Here is a 17,810-nt window from a genome sequence, read left to right as displayed (position 1 = left end):
TCACCCATGCATGTCTTCACAAAAAAGGAGATATTTATTTATGGGGAGTGATCAATCTATACTCTTAACAATTTTAGTGCTCTTTTTGTTATTGATATTCATTCCGCTCATAAGAAAGAAAATATCTATTTGGATGACTATCATAAAAATTAGGTTAACTCTGACATTGGTCGAACTGACGGAATCTTCAAATCGTAATTCAATTTCAATCACCTTAAATCGCTCGAACGGAGTCGAAACTACGATGCCTGATTCAATGATCAACTAGTTGAACCATTACATTTTCAAAACTATATGTTAGGTCTTTTCACTTTCTTCATTTGATAACTTATTATTAAGGACCCTTTTCACTTTCTTTTCCCCTATATTCTCCTTCATAATAATTGTAACCTTAGCTATAATGTCTTGGTCGATCCTAATAGGCAAGAAGTGAGTACTCCAAGAGTAGTGCGCGCATGGCAAACGAAGAAACAAGCATGACAGCATGATTTTAGTAAGTGAAAGCGAAAAGAGTGATGCAATGTTGCACTATATGCATGTTTATAGGACTACGTACTATAGGTTTACTCTTATATGTGTAACCAAAATCCCTTGAAGTAGAAGAAGTAATAAATTAGAATGATTGATGCCATTTCTATATAATCTATTTGATGGTGATGATGATGAATATCCACATTGCTGTTTACATAAAAGTACACTTTTCCGTGCATTAGGCATTAGTATCAATATATGTATGCTCTCTACTTCTCCTATGATATTGAATATTGATCCCTTAAGTATATAAATTTGTGATAGTTAAAGACAGTTTCCATACTTTTGCATTGCCTATCTTAAATTAGAGGTGTTAAAATGGGCTAGCTCGATCGAACCAAGTCGGCTAATCAAATTCCAAGATAATGTACACCTTGAATTTTAAAATTTATTTTACCAAAATTCATTTTTTTCATAAATTATTTATACTCGTGGATACCGCAAAATCAGATAAAAATTCAAGTAACAAGTACTTGTGTCAATATGGAACGAACGTGTGTGCCATTTTTATTTAATAGAACATAAAGTCATCATTGGACTCAGACATTACTCATTAGCTCTAATTTTTTAGGAAAGCTCTAATTTTAAAAATAAGAAAAAGATATTATTATTAATATGAGCAAAAAATATTAATTGGATTATATGCATGACGGTTTGTTGAGGTGGAAAGGAAAAAACTTAGCATATTTGGAATTAAAAAGGGATTGGACTGAATGTGCATATCTCTAGTGATATAACTTAAAAATATAGGAAATGATAAATCGACCATTTAATGGACCAAAAGACATATATTTTTGCTAGCTTTCCCATCTAATTTGAAGTCTTTCAATTTATTCCCTCTTGCAACTAGTTTCATCTCCTTATCTTGTTTTGATCCCTACCACTAATTACACCAAGATTAAATATGGTGAATCTTAGTGATAAAATGAGCAAAAAACACTAGCCATAAATATATCAAAAAGGGAAATTCTTTATTAAATGGTAAATGATACGATTGGGAATAGGCCATACACTTAGGTTTCCTACTTGATCGATCGTGACAATTCAAATTATGTCATATAAACTAGTAAGTTCTACCTGTCTTAGAAAATTAAATGCTTAAAGAAGCTATTCTATGAATGAATGAATATATCTGAATTTCTATTTTTCGTTGGAGACCCATGTGCCAATTAAGGGTGGTATATAGTATCGACACCAATGTAGATTTTGTGCTTGCCGTCACATAAAAACAAACAGTACACGTAAAATAAAGCAATGTTTTTAATATTCGAGTTTAGAACATATTCTATGTTCTTAAATCTTAATAGATATCACATTTGTGTGGTAAAAAATTGTGTGTGTTGATGTTGCTGATCCATCCATTCGACATACCGAATATGCACAAGCTAGGCACCCTATTTGGAGAGTAATTCATGTTGAATGGTGCAGATAAAAAAAAGTGGATATTATATCTCTTTTAATTTGTGAAAGAGAGTATTCATTTAAGTCCCAAATTGAATAGTGAAAAGAATAATATAATTTAAGTCCAGAACTATTACAAATATGAAGAATTAGTTTAAGTTTTCTTCACCACAATAACCACTTTTGGTGTATTTGGGGTATGAATAGTTTGTTTGTGGTTTGCAATATTTCTATTCGAAAGTTGTAGTTGAGAGAATTTACAATTTTGCCCTTGTAAAATTTACGATTGAAGTTGAGAGGTTTTGTAATTTTGTCGATGAACAAGTTATATGAGAGAATTTTGGGTGAAGATGTGATATTCATACTCAATTGTGTGATGTTTCTCAACCTAGTTTCTAAGTCTCGCCCTGAAGTTCTAGTAGTGGTTCCTGATGTGGACTAGGGATACGAAGAGTCCCACACTTGAGGTAGAGAATATTGTTGTATAAAGTGTGAGTTCGAAATCTCACATTAGATTTTGAAAAAAGTTTAACCCCTAGGTAATACTAATATATAAAAGGAGTAAAAGATATGTATTGCTAGGGGAATATTTTTTTTTTTAAAAAAATTTACCGTCAATGAGATTCTATTGTTTTGTCACATTATTTCAGTCCTCTAAGTGTATTTTAAAATTACTTCTATGAAGTGTCAAAGTAATAAGCTCTCATTGATTGTCATTGTAAAACAAAATTACACACGCTTTAAATTTATAAAAGTTCATAATTGAGAAATTTGAATTTAAATACCATTCATTTTTTTTCATTTAAATATCATTTTAAAAATACATTTAAGTTTTAATTTAACTTTCATACATTTAGCAGTAGAGATTGTATAGAAGAGTCTATTGAAGCGTCAAGAGCAATAACGAGCTTATGATCTACAACTATCAAGTGATTAGACACCTCATCTCCACTCAAAATTGAAGGACTCAATTTATGGGGGGTAGTATGGGATCCATAGTGGATGAGAAAATTACTCAATTGATCGAATATGCTACCAATCAACTTTTACCTCTTATTATAGTATGTGCGTCTGGAGGAGAGCGTAGGGACTCATTCACAACAAATGTGATACTACCTGAAGTCCTGAACCACCAAGCGATCAGACAAAACATCTTATCCAATTTTTTAAACCATCGATAGATTCACTCATAGGCAGTGTAAACTCCTTGAACAACCAAGAGATTAGACATCACATCTTCATCCAAAATTTTAAGAATGAGGGGACTCATTCGCAGTCCATATGAAACTATCATTCACACTTGAACTATTAATAGTCGAACTAGAACTTTAATGCCGCTTGTTGAGAAGATCGGGAGAGCCTTGAGAGTAGAGACAGGTTAATGATCCATGACGATCAAGTGATTTGATTTCACGTCTTCACCTAAAATCTTAAACTAAACAAAATTTTAAAATAGAAAAATAAAATAAAAGGGAGTTTCTCAAAAAGTAACTAAATGATTTTGCACTTTTTTGTTTAAAAATATATAGGGCCGACATTCATTCAATTCAATTGAAGTCAAAATAAAAAAAAAAAAAGTGATGCTTTAAATTCTACACTGTAGCCCGTTGCAAGCAAAAGTGCAATGCAAATGCAAAACAAACCATTGGAGGTGATATTTTTATGAACAGCAATGCTATATAGCCTATGATAATCTGTATCATAAAATATTATTATTCTTGCTGCCAACTTGAGTAGCATTAGCAATGCAAAACCAAACATACGAAAAGAATCAGAAACCAATTGCTGCGCTCATACTTTAGGATATTGAATTTCCAGTCTGTTGAGGCAATTTACCAAATGAGTTACAATCAATGAGTGTCACTTGACATGACTAACAAAAAAGGGTGTCTATGATCACATCTTTCTAAAATTTCCTGGCTGGTTCGCATTCATTAAAAAGGAAAGGAAAAATATGTTGCATCACAATGGTTTCCCACCTGCCTAATTTGTGGTTATCTTTCTTTGAGCATTTCCAACAGTAAAATTTTGGAGTAGTTTAAATCACTTTTAATGAGTCTTATCATACCACATTATATAACATTAAGCAAATTAGCATCTTATTACTATGTCGGAATTTAATCGTAAGTGTTTAGTCTCACATTGGAAGTGACTTTGACCAATATACTTAATGTTTTATGATTTTGGACGAAGATTGTTAAATAAGATTGGATCTTATAGATTTTAATACTATTTGAGTTGTGACTTAACAACCACTTGTAAGTTGTAACCGATGAATGCTTCTACACATAATTATTAGATTCTTACATTGAAGTTAACTTATTCTTATGAAACCAACTTATAAGGTGAGAGGTGACACTCTTTATATAATTTATTTCAGGTATTATCTTTATATTAGGTAGGACTTTGATTTTTTTTTTTTTTCCTTCTAATACACCCCTGACATCCAACATAGATTTTGGTATGTAGATATAAGTTGTGAGTGATCAGGATTGATAGTTTGTTATAATATTAACTTCTTATATTTGGTCTAACCTATTTTTACAAAAAGTTTAGGTGAGTTGAGCTTTATAGTCTCACCAAGACCAGGTCATCACGTTGGCAGCGAAAATCTACAACCTTACAGATTGGTCAACTTTTTAACAATCGAGTCAACTTTCACTGATTATAAGTTCTACTGTTTATAAACTCTTTTCCGTCACTATCATTATCTTATGTTAGACTTAGAGTTCTTTAATAGCAATCAATTCCTTTGAAAAAATAAATAGTTTGCTACAATGAACGAACAACATGCCTAAAGGAGACCCAATTAGAGTTTTTTTCTTAATGGCCAATTAGAGTTCTTACATTGAGTGAGTTATTAAAAAAATGATATTGCATAGTGGAACCACTTGACATTTGACAATCTAGGGTGGATTATAGGGTAGATGATGCTCTTGGTCTTGGGGAATTACCATCAACAAGTATAAGCCCACTATTTTTTAGCATTGAAATGGAACGAGGTTATGCTAATGATTATTTTATCAATGGCATATCGTTTAATTTCTTATCGTTGAATTCCTTCACTCATATGATTCCACACTTGCAATTATATTATCTCTTGTGCGTGAATAAGAATAATATAATATTATTTTCTCTTATTGGGTAATATTATTTTTGTCTCCTTCGTGTACTGTTTATATTAGTTGATTTAGCCAATGAATAATTTTCGTACATTTTTTTTTAGGGAATAATTAATGTAAAATTTTATGCTTTCATTTATCTTAGGGTTTCGAGTTCGATCCTAAGAAAAACTCTAAATTAGCCACCAAACTCGCTATGGTAAATCAAACGATTGAACTTAAATGGTTGAAAATGACTTATTTAATAGAACTCAAGTTTGAATCTGTATCAGAATTATTGACCAAATTTTACTTATTACCTCTCGAGCAAACTCTTATGAGAGTCTTTTTTCTGAAAAATAAATAGATAAGACAAAAAAAAAAAGGTCATTGTGTGTAATGCAAAAATTATTCTTAATTACTATTACTAAAATTTCTTCAAAAAAAAAATACTATTACTAAAATTGGTACATCATGTGCACATATACGTTTTGCAGTAGAAGTCAAAATATGTGTGATTATAAACTATAATATATGATGGGATGTCACACCCCATTGACATGCAAGAATAAACTTGTCTAGGGCATCTTCTTTACTATCTTCAAATTTAAGAGGAGAAGAAGAAAATAAAAAGTTTTCTTTCTAAACATAGGAAGCAAACAATACAATTCCAATGAACATAATTTGTGGCTTGTCAAATGAATTTCTATATATCAAGAAAATGGAATCCACATCATCAAGAACAGAGCACTTCAATTAGTAATATTTTTTAAGGCATTATTGGTATCTATAATGCTTTACCAACATAAAAGCATAGCCACTTATCAAATTGTATCCATAAAAACAAAGAATGAACATAGCCAGCATTTTTTAACCTTACTTAAAATTTCAAATGACACGCAGGAAATATGTCAAAAAGGGATGGTGCAAATCTAGTGCCATCTACCACCCTAAATTCTCTAATCAGAGTTAGTAGCAAATGTGTATTTTGTTTGTACCATACTTTAACCCCAAACTGGAAAATAATAAGGAATTTGGAGTATATATTGGCTAATAGGACAAGGGCAAGGGCCAATGGCAATGTAATAGATGGCATAGATGGTTAAACATTCTGGTCACATATGATGTGAGTTGAGTTTAAGTTCATAATTTTGTAATTGATAAGTTATACATAAATTTGTTGTAAGTTAGAACTCGTCATTCGAAAGAAAAGTTAGAATAACTCAAACGGTTCTTCAAGGTTAATTTTTTTATTTCATAATTTTTCTCAAATTAATGAAAATTAAAAGTCTAGTATTAATATGAATAAGAATTATTAATATCTTAACTTTTGAAGTAATATTCAATATTCACTAGGTTGGATGAGTTTTTTTTACTATGTCACTGATGCAAATGTTCACGGATTTTTAACAATGACTAATTTCCATTGAAAATTCAGAACGGATATCTTTGATGGGGTCACCCCTTCCAACCATATTTTTTTTCGTACACAAGACTCATAATCCGAAACTTTGCTTGGATACAAGTCAATTTCTAATATGACAAATGTAATGTTGGTCACAGCTTGGGTAGGTTTAATAAATGATCTCAAAAATTGAATTTAATTAAACCTTAAAGATTAATTTTAAAATCTCTTTTGAAGCTTTGTTGACTACAAATATCACCTAACTTGAAGAGATTACTCTTTGAAGTTATTCATATACCCTCTCAATCAAAGTGGAGGTTCGGCTCTTATAGTAAAAATGAATCATAAAATAAAAATATAATATTTTTTAAAGAACAATCTTCTATTTACAATATAAATGACATCAATAAACATAAAAAAATGGTCATCGATCATTATTATAGCTAACAAAAAAATATTCATATTCTAATCAATAACAAACTTTTTTTACTGCTCTTGGTAATTCTGCAGCGTTGAAGTTGAATCGGTAATAAAATTAAGAGATAATTATTAATTAATAAATAAAATTCCAAATCAACATATTAGCAAAGAAAGAAGAATTAAGTAGCACTTAGAAAATAAGAAAGAAAATGATGCAAACGGTAATTAATGATCGCTTTTGATTCAGGATCGGGAGTTGGTGCTTTGATTCAAGTCTGCTTTAGGCTTATTTTGGTGTTTTTTCTTCGGTGGATCAGAGGTAAAGAGGTGGTGGAGGCCGACTAAACGTTGGAATAGGATATTTTTGGATGTGGCTCAGCTATGTTGATGAGAAGTGGTTGTTTTTATTTAGAGGGGTGTTTTTTGGGGTGAGTAGCGAGCGAAGGGCTGTATGGATTTCATTTTTCAGTGGCAGTTTGCGATGGATTTTATTTCGGTGGTGAAGTTGGGTTTGGTGGTCGTTGTTCTATTGGGTGTTGAAGGTAGGTCTTGGTTAGGTGATGAGTGTTTTGTGTATTTTATGGTGTTTCTTTTTGGTGATCCGCCTATATACGGCGCTGTTGTTCTGTATTCACTGTTACAGGTCTCTGTTCGTCTTGAGCAGGGATCAAGTCTTCAATAAATTTTGTTGTTCAAAAAAAAAATTGTCATTGAAGGTATTTTGGATAATTTGAGGTGTCTGTGAACAATTCCTAGATGCTTAAAGAGCAATTCTCAACAAATCATTAGGTGAGAATCATTTAGCCTACACACAGATAATAAAAAGTAGAATTTCTCAAGCCGAAAGATATAGGATATATAAGCATAATTTTATGTTATTTGTCCAAATACACTTTCTTTATATAGTTAAAAGAAGGCTAACCACATGTTTAACCTTTGTAAGAATAGTTCCTCATATGTTTAACTAAGAACCTTATCTCTCTATGTTTTTGAGTTCTCTATATTCTTTTTCATATTTTGTTTTTTACCTTATAATAATACTTTAAGCAAGCCTCTACTAGGTGTTGAACAGTACTCAAAAAAGTATTATAAATAGAGCATCCTCAAAGTGTCTTCTCACAAACTACTACAAAATATCTTCCTCTCATATCACTAGAGAGCAAAGATCGAAACTTTAACATGGCAGAAACCCTTCGTTTGGCTGTTGCTGTTATTGGTACTTTGTTCATTCCTTAGCTTCTTAGCATCACTATACATTACTATGCATAAGTCTTAAAATAAAATGACTCATTAAAGTGTTATTAATTTCTTGCAGGAAATGTTGCATCAGTGTCACTTTATGCTGCACCAATGTATGTTACATAACATTATAAATTACAAACTATTTTAATTTCTTTCATCTATGAAGCATTGAAAATATTTTTGCTTGATTTGATTTTGCAGTGTTACCTTCAAAAGGGTGATAAGGAAAAAAAGCACTGAGGAATTTTCATGTATTCCTTACACTATAGGACTATTGAACTGTCTCCTTTTCACTTGGTATGGATTGCCTATTGTAAGCAACAAATGGGAAAATTTTCCTCTTGTCACTGTTAATGGAGTTGGGATTGTTTTGGAGCTAGCTTATGTTCTCATTTATTTTTGGTATTCTTCATCCAAAGGAAAGGTAAGTAATACATTAATTTTTGAGCCTCTAAGTTCTTTTCAATGCACAAAATTTTTATATAAAAATTTCATACCTTATTGTTCCAAATGAATAATAGTTATGTGCATGAAAATTTTCTCATTATTTTATATTTCTTCCAAAACCAAGTGAAATGATTGGGTTGGTCAATATTATTTTATACCATCAAATTACAAAAGATGGAAATTAGATCAAAGAAACATTTGAGTTAAGATAATAGTAAACATTTTTTGGATTTCCAGCATCTAAACTACTTTTCGACGTCAAACTTTTTATGTTTTTGCGACCGCAAGTGTAATTTTGGCCGCGATGTCAAGATTTTTGATGTCTTTGCCACCACAATTATGTTATGTTATGCATCATTTGTTCTAGAAAAAAAAAAAAAAAAACCATTGTTTATTTTATCACCATGCATGTTTGTAGAATCATAAAAAAGTTAAGTATTTTGTGAAACTCATCATTAAGTTTTTTACAGGTGAAAGTAGCCATGGTAGCTATACCAACTCTTCTAGTGTTCTGTGCCATTGCTCTTGCATCAGCTTTTGCCTTCCCTGATCATAGTCACAGAAAGCAACTTGTTGGTAGTGTAGGATTGGGGGTGTCAATAGCAATGTATGCTTCTCCTTTGGTTGTTATGGTGAGTCATCTTTTTCTTCCACTCAAATTTTTGGGTACAGTTTACTAAAAAGGAAAAGAAACAGGGGAACATGGTATCGTTCATCTATATAATGGAATAATGAAATATTCATTTTGGTTCTGAAATTTTAAACTATAACATAGTCATTTACATTATTATTATTATTTTAAAATGATTTTTGAAATTGTAAATGTTAAGCAAATTCAATCATTGGACTAGATCTATTATCAAAATCCAACATTCTTCTTATTTTGTGATATTAATAATGTGGAGCAGTAAGTTGATACGTTCCTATAATTTCATGAATATATTCCGTCTTAAAAGTTGGTGGTTGAAAAATAAAATAAAAAAACTTTAATGTATTCCTCTATTGTCAATTTATCATTATTTGTCACTTTCTTTTGTTCACTTAATTAAATTATAAAATAAATTATTTTATTTAAAAATTAAGGACAAATTACACTAACTCCTCTAATATTGATCAACTATAGTTGATCCGGTGGAGAGAGACATTCACATTTATTGTCCGACAATATTTCAAAAAAATTGTGAAGTAAATGAGTATAGCTTCATATTTTATTTTAATATGGTTTTTGTAAATTATAGTCATTAGCTTACATAATTTTTATTTTGGCTTTTGCAGAAGAAAGTGATACAAACAAAGAGTGTGGAATTCATGCCACTACCTTTATCACTGTGTTCATTTTTGGCTAGTGTATTGTGGCTCACTTATGGACTTCTCATTCGGGATATATTCGTTGCGGTTTGTGTCATTTTCGGATAATTTGATAATTAATTAAAATTATTAATAACATAATAATTTAATTATATGAAGATAATCTTATTGACATTGATGTTGTTGGTTTTAATAGGGACCAAGTGTGATTGGAACACCCTTAGGAATCCTCCAGCTGGTTCTCCACTGCAAATATTGGAAAAGAAGTGTTGTTATTGAAGAACCAAACAAAGTAGATCTTCCTAAGCTTGTAAGCCTAGAGAATTTGGACTTGGACTTGGAAAAGGGTGGTTTAGAAAAGGGGAACTTAGAAAAGAATGTGACAACTTCTTAGTTAGTACAATTTGTCATGTGTGACAATGTTCAAGACCTAAGATTAAGATTTTCACTAGTTTTTATTATGTTTGTTTATTAATTAACCCCTACCCCCCCCCCCTACCCCCCCCCCCAAAAAAAATGAAGTTATGTTCTTATTAGTTATTGCTAATTAATTTGCTAGTAGATGTATTAATTCATCACATAAATTGGAGTTGGTTCCTATTGCATGTTCCATTAAACCTTTATTTTTGTGGAGACAGATGTGTGCCACTTACTACTTAGAAATATGTGTGTATATAGTGGGGAGATCTATTGGATTCTGGCATCATGTTTATTCGAGACTATGAAAGGATTAGGTATAAGGGATTGCTTTGATCAGATTTAGAGTTAGATATAACATAACATATAAATCAAATTATCAATTAATCTTTTACTCACCCCTAGTTATTAATAATTCTATTTTAACTTGGACTTGGTCGTGACAAGGCTTATATAAGCAAAATATTCAAGTTGAAATCCATGTCAATTTAATTAGTAACTATTGTAAAGTACTTGTACTATTTTTCGCGAAATGATATTTGTACAACCAATTTGTGACAACTTTTGTGACAACTCTCTCTCTCATACTCACATGTGTTTTTATTCTCTCTCTTCTTCATTCTCTCTATTCTTTTTATCCAATAAGAAGAGAGAAAAAAAGGAGTCGTCACAAAAGTTGTACAACAATTGGTTGTACAAATATCACTCCTCCTATTTTTCTGAAGAACCGAGTTTGGGCATGGACACACAATGAAATATTAAATGTATTTATATTTTCACTTTTAACTTTTCGACTTAATTAAATTAATCACGTTCTTGTGAGTATACTTACCTTGATAGGAACATTGTAATATACGAGGTGTAAAATTTAGATTATACACTTACTTATTCATCTTAAAGAATAAAATTATGATCATTAGACTATTTGATAAAATATATCACATTGTCTTTTAGATCCATTCGATCTTGTCTTAAATAGACCAGGTCTTGTTTGACCTTAACATCAAATTTGTTTGACTCTAAGAACGAGTCAGTTTATTTATCTGAAATGCTTTAAGAAATTATAATATTGAAAGGAGACACTTTTTTGTGTGTAAATTGTATAACATTTCCTTGCAATTGAGGGAATAACATGTTAAGTCTTGTGGAACCTAATTGAACGGTAAACTCTCAATAATTAAGAGTTTTAACGATGTTGGAGTACACCCAAGTTTAGATTCGAATCCGAGAATTTAGTTAATTTAGAAGAGACAAATGTTGAAAAAAGACACGTGACATATTAAATTGATTATTATTTTTGATTTTTTTTCCAGTTTCCCAACACACTTGATTGGAAGAACACTCTTCAACCTTGTGGTATTCCGTTTGAATCTAGTATTCCAAAAATGAATAAAACTTCGATGCATTTTCTTAGTTGTTTTTTGTATGGTTACCCATATAGTGGTTAATTGGTTATGTATCTCTTTAGTACATGTTAGATTGTTGCTGTGGTTCATCTGAATGATATAATTCTGTTTCTTGATTTAGGAATATTGACATCACTTAGCTGAAAGAAAGGTTAACTAGGTGAAGGGTGTGAACTCAAAAAATTGTGGGGATACTCTTCATGTCCTAACTGATTAATATGTATGTGCTCATTTGTGGTCCTATTATATGTCACGAGGTACTCTTTCCTCAAATGTGGCAAAAAAGGAGCAATTTTAATTTGGTTAAAACACATAAATTAAATTTGAATAATAGTATCAAAGTACATATGCTATATGTGGAATGATTTGTTGGGATGCTATTGAAATTTCTAGAGAAGGAACCCCGTGAGTATATTTCCAAAAACAGAGTTTTTGTATTTTCTTAACATTTTAGAGGTTTTTTTAAAAAATGTTTGATATACACCATTCAATCCTTTTTTTTTTTTTTTTTATGAATGTATAACATACACCTTTTTCATGAATTCCAATTTTTTTATTTTTTTTTAAGAAACAGAAACTGCTTTTTTTCTTCAAAAAATGCAGCTTAATCAACAATGTTCCACATGCATTCACTTCGCATGGGAGGATCCTACATGCATTAATGAAAAAAAGAGTGGCTTGAATTTAACTAAACTCTTCAATCACTGGAGCGAATCCAGACCCCGATAGGGAAATAATCCCCTCCCGTGATTTTTTTCACACAGGGGAATGCAATGTAAATTAAAACTGTTCATTCACTTCTTATTGGAGGGTCTCACATACATTAATAAAAAATGAGTGAGTTAGATTTAACTTGACTCGCCGGTCACTCGAAAGAATCCAGACCCCTTGATTGATACATAAGGGAGTTCATGTGCTAAAGACAAGAAGAAAAAAAAACCAGCAAACTCACATGCAACGGACAATATTCATATAAACCTTTAGTATATAAACCTTTTGGATACTAAAGGATCACCAAACAAAAATAAAAACGTCTGAATGAACATCGTTTTAAAGACACCTGCTTTGTCGTTTCATCCCTTCATCAAAGATATTGGAATTACTGAGTTCTTAAGTCCACACTTCTGAAGCTTTCTAACAAAGTCCAAGCTCATGTAAAGCCTCTAAAACTTGCCAATAAAGTCTTATATGCATAATCAATGTCATTAAATTCTTCTTCTTGTAAATTAAGAGCCTGTTTGGTTCAGCTTTTGGCTTGCCAAAAGCAATTATAAACAGTGCCAAAAGCAATTCTAGCCAAAAACAACATGTTTGGTTTGGCTTTTTAGAATTGTTTTTATCCTCCAAAAGCAATTCTCCATGAAGCTACAAATCCTAGCTTCTAGCTTTTCTAGAATCAATTATAAACAATAAATTTTATATTTTATTATTACAACCTATTATTTTCCTTTATTGCCCTTTATCAATTCTCCTTTAACTATGTCTATTTTAGTAATTATACATTCAAAAGCAATTCTACATAATTGTATCCAAACATAAATCAGTTTGTTTAATCAATTCTACATAATTGTATCCAAACATAAATCAATTCTCTCAGTATCAATTCTGTCAGAATCAATTCTATCAGAATCAATTCTGTCAGAATCAATTATATTTAAAGCTAAACCAAACACACACTAAGTAGTTTAGACAATCAACTTGACTTTTTTTCTTTTGATCAAGTAATATATTGACTAGAAATTCAATTTTTTAAGATGAATAAGTGGAATGTTCGAGGTTCGTAACTCGAACATGTATATATTATACAATATCCCTACCATCTGTGTTAAAATCCGAGGGACACCAACTTGACTTTATTGTTAAGACTAGATTTTAACATTTTATAACGGTAATTGGGAAAATATGTTAAACTTAAGGAATGTGGACGTAATTCAACATTATTTTAATGTTAACGGTGCAAACGAGGAAATTATTTATAAATATTGCGAAGAATTTTTTTTTTTTAAAGTTTTAATGTGTTGAATATGTAATTTTTAATTTTTTTTTGTGTCCAAAGAACATTTGTTACCATTTCCCTAAAAAAATCATAGCACTAGACATGCACCATGAAGTTTTATCGAGTATCATATGAAAAAAGAAAAAAACCATTCAAAACTTAAATTGATTTAAAATAATTAAATGTATAAAATTGATATGATATTGAATAATTATTAATTGGACTTGGATATCATACATTACAAAACTTTAATATACTAAAGTTCAGTGTTCACTAATACTAGTAACTTCATGAAGAACTTAAACAGAATGAGAATAAGAGTATATACCCAAACAATACAGTCAAAATTATGATCATGCACAAACCAATTGTCACCAAAACAAACCACATTTTTCTTAGTAATATTGCTATCACATTAGAGCCAAATCCACAAAATATTATGCATATCCCATTAAGATAAATGATTCTTGAAAAATTAATACCAACTTTAATTCTTTCTTATATAAGATTTAAATTACATCCGTAAGAATCCTATATACTATCCTATCTATGCCTTTTTTAATTTCGAATTTTGTGATCTGATGACTCACTAGACTAGAAGCAGAAACCTCTCTATCTATCACCAGAATCATGTGCTTTGGTGAGAGACACAACAGAGAGCATTTAACCTTTCAAACTATATCCCACATGGTGTTATGGGGTCACAATACATTTACTATAAACTTTCACAGGCTCTTTAGCTTATGATGATTCATCAAATTATATGATATCATCAACTTCAGAATCACATGGCTAGCTACTCTTATTACAAAGTACTACTACCTTCTTCATTTTTTTTTTATGACTCATACAAAGTACTACTTTGTTACTCTTGTGGCCAAAACTTTAATCATATGCTTAAAAGATCTGATTATCTATCATTATGTCACAATATGTTGATTAGTGTTTTGATGCATAGTCACCGTAAAAATTTGTGTTTTGATGATTAGTGTTTTAAAGAATAATTTCTTTATTAGGAATCCTAAAGAGTGTCCTTAGGGCACTTGTTAACCAGACCATAATTTTAGGGAAATGTTAACAAGTGCCCTTAGGGCATTGTTTAGTAACTTTAAATAGTAAGTTTTTATCAAAGTTTATGAAATCAATGCATTGAAAATTGAAGTTTTTGACTTTTTTAAAGAATAATTTCTTTATTAGGAATTCTTAAAGAGTGCCCTTAGGGCACTCGTTAACCAGACCCATAATTTTTTTATTAAAGTTAAGCAAATAGGTACAACTTTTTCTTAACAAATTCTATTTCACAAAATTAATTAAAATCCAATTATAATTAAATGCATAGTAATCTTTCGGCTTCCTAGCATCAGAGGTTGTTGACATTTTACATAAAGTTTAAAAGGTCATGCGTAGTGATGTCATGTCTTCTAAGTTCATGAATGTTGTATTTACGAGAATTGGTTTTGCCATCCAAAAAGGCCTAGCAGCTCAGTCTGTTGTCTATTTGTTTTCTATTCAAGTGTACGTAAATCTTTCATATATATAATTTTAAACTTTGCTGTGCATATATGTTTTATGTTTGATCTCTTGACCTTCCTTTAAACAAAGTATGTATTGAAGTGTGAATTTTTTTTTAATTTGATATTAATTTATGGATGAATTAATTATATTTTTAAAAAATTATGAATTGGATACATACATATTATATCACTCCTTCCATATTCTACCAATCACTAAATCATTCCAAAATGGCATAAATACTATACGTAACTATAACTTTTTTTTTTGTAAAGTGTGTTATATAACTTAGTTAGATCCCAGCATATTCGACCGGGAATGGATCCTCCCCAGTGACTGGAGGGTCCAGTGAAATCTCAGCCTTTAAACCAAAATTAATCCTTGAAAATTTAAATGTTAAAAACTTGAAATTATGAGAGATAATAAATTTAATGGTGTAGATTCCCACGCTGCAGAAAACAGGAGAAAATACACCGGAGGAAATCCACTCCCATATTCGACCATATGCGCAGACTACAATTTTAAAATACTGGCCATATCATCATGTGTCAAGGGACACCACATACTACCCCATGATACAAAATAATTTCTGACATAACGATCAACTTTGAAAAGGAAAGGAATGAAAGATAAAAATATACAAATGGGGTGGAAAAGGAAAATAAAGGGAAAGGGCTACTTAGAAAGGAAAATGAAACTGTATTTTTCAACTTTTGGATTATATTATGCAAGTTTGTCTTTTACAGCAAGATCACTTTTGGAGTATTTTATTTTGTTTAATATATATTGTCAAATTTGAAACAAGAATTTATATTGCTAAATACTTTAGTTAATTGTTTTTAACAACTCGACACACTTTGTTATTTCATTATACATGTGCATGAGTATCCCTCCAAATGTAAAATAAATAATTCTAAGTTTAGTGGTTAGATTCAAATAGTTGATGAACTTCAATTAAGAATAAACTATTCACTATCTTATTCCTTAAAAACCTAAGGATTAAATTACTCCATGCATGATAATAGAATTTAAACACTTCCTCAAAAACTACACAAGATTGATTGTAACACAAAAAAATAATTCGACACACTTTGTTATTTCATTATACCTCTGTGTACTGCGTATGAGTATCCTTTCAAATGTAAAAAAATAATTACAAGTTAAGTGGTTAGGTTCAAACAGTTAATAAACTTCAATTAAGAATAAACTATTCACGATCTTATTTCTTAAAAATCTAAGGATTAAGAAAAAATAATACATGCATGATAAATTGAAACACTTTGATTGTAACACAAAAATACAGTGAACTACACGTGATGATCTTTTATGGTGAACTACTATACATGATTGATTGCAACAGAAAAATACGATATTCATGATAAAAATGAAACACTCCCTCAACATCATGAGTTGAGTCTAGGGAATATGATTGTATTCTCATAATGTGATTAACTAAAATTTGAGTCCCAACTTAAAAAAATGCATATAGTTAATGTCGGACAATACATCAAAGAAGATTATATATTTCCTTGAATGAGATTACCATATTTATTGAATATTTGGATGGCCGATGACTTTGTAAAAACCCTAAAGTATAGATCTCACCAAAATATTGAAGTAACTTAGTGTGATTTTTGACGACCGTCGGTCCAAACATGCACTTATATAATTAGGGTTTGAACAAGTAATATTTTGTTACATCAACAAATTCACAACCCATGTGATGATGGTCCTCAAATAATGAAGTTACAACTTATACAAACAGAATAACACGTCATTTATACAAATGAATAAATGAACTATGAAAGAAAAACACATCTCGAGTATAGACATATCACAAGCATTTGTTTCTCTTCTAGTGGCTTTAACTCACTGAACTATATCAAAAGCTGTACACTACAGTTTCTATTTTACTACACTCCTTTTACACTGAACGATTCCCTACAAACTTTTCTGAATTTTCAGTTACACAGAAACCAAACCAAGCAAGTTCTCAGAACATAACACAGTTAAAGTTTTTCAACGTGGCAACAATGTAGAAGAGGATGACAAAAAAGTACGTTATGCGCACTCTTGTTCCCCAGAATTGTCTTTTTCTTCTTTGAAGATTTGGTAAGCATGGAGAAGTCTTGAAAGGACACGTAAAAGCTGCTATCTATTTGTGAAATTTCATATCTCACAAGACACATCATGATCATTACATTAGTTTATCAGGTTTTTTTGTTGTTTGTAAAATAAAAATAGAAAATACTAATGTCTGAAAACTCTAGGAGCATAGCTCAGTTAGCAGGAACAACGCATTATTATATGTATGGGTTGAGGTTCGAATCCTGAACACCCCAGTTATTCATCTTAAAAAATGAATTTTTGCCACTAAATTACTTGACCAAAGAAAAAATGACAAATTTTTACAAAAATATATATATTAAATGTATTGAAAATTAAAGTATTTAATTTTTTTAATAAATACTTTTCTACTTTTGAATATTTAAAGAGTGTCTCAGAGATATTTTCTAGTCAAATTCAAGTAAAATTTACATGGAGGTGTGTTAATGCTAACATGCAAAATTATTATTGGTTCTTCTTCATTTATTTAGGCTTTGTTTGGATGACGAAAGAAAGTG

At 30.4% G+C, this 17,810-nt stretch overlaps 1 protein-coding gene across 1 annotated transcript; it reads left to right on the top strand.

Moving 5' to 3' along the window:
* Nucleotides 1-7,925: 7,925 nt before the first annotated feature.
* Nucleotides 7,926-10,472, top strand: LOC146953068 (bidirectional sugar transporter SWEET3-like). The gene is made up of 6 exons (XM_085707754.1): nucleotides 7,926-8,074; nucleotides 8,174-8,210; nucleotides 8,302-8,524; nucleotides 9,018-9,179; nucleotides 9,823-9,942; nucleotides 10,052-10,472. Exons 1-6 carry the CDS (start codon nucleotides 8,038-8,040, stop codon nucleotides 10,247-10,249), a joined length of 777 nt encoding a protein of 258 aa, XP_085563880.1. The 5' UTR covers nucleotides 7,926-8,037; the 3' UTR covers nucleotides 10,250-10,472.
* The last annotated feature ends 7,338 nt before the right edge of the window (nucleotides 10,473-17,810 follow it).

This window comes from Medicago sativa, chromosome 1 (genome assembly GCF_051527215.1).
Source record: "Medicago sativa cultivar Bolivia chromosome 1, Bolivia_mono, whole genome shotgun sequence".
Lineage (NCBI taxonomy): Eukaryota > Viridiplantae > Streptophyta > Magnoliopsida > Fabales > Fabaceae > Medicago > Medicago sativa.
The sequence above is the reverse complement of the archived record's forward strand: the minus strand, read 5'-3'. Positions and strand labels throughout refer to the sequence as shown.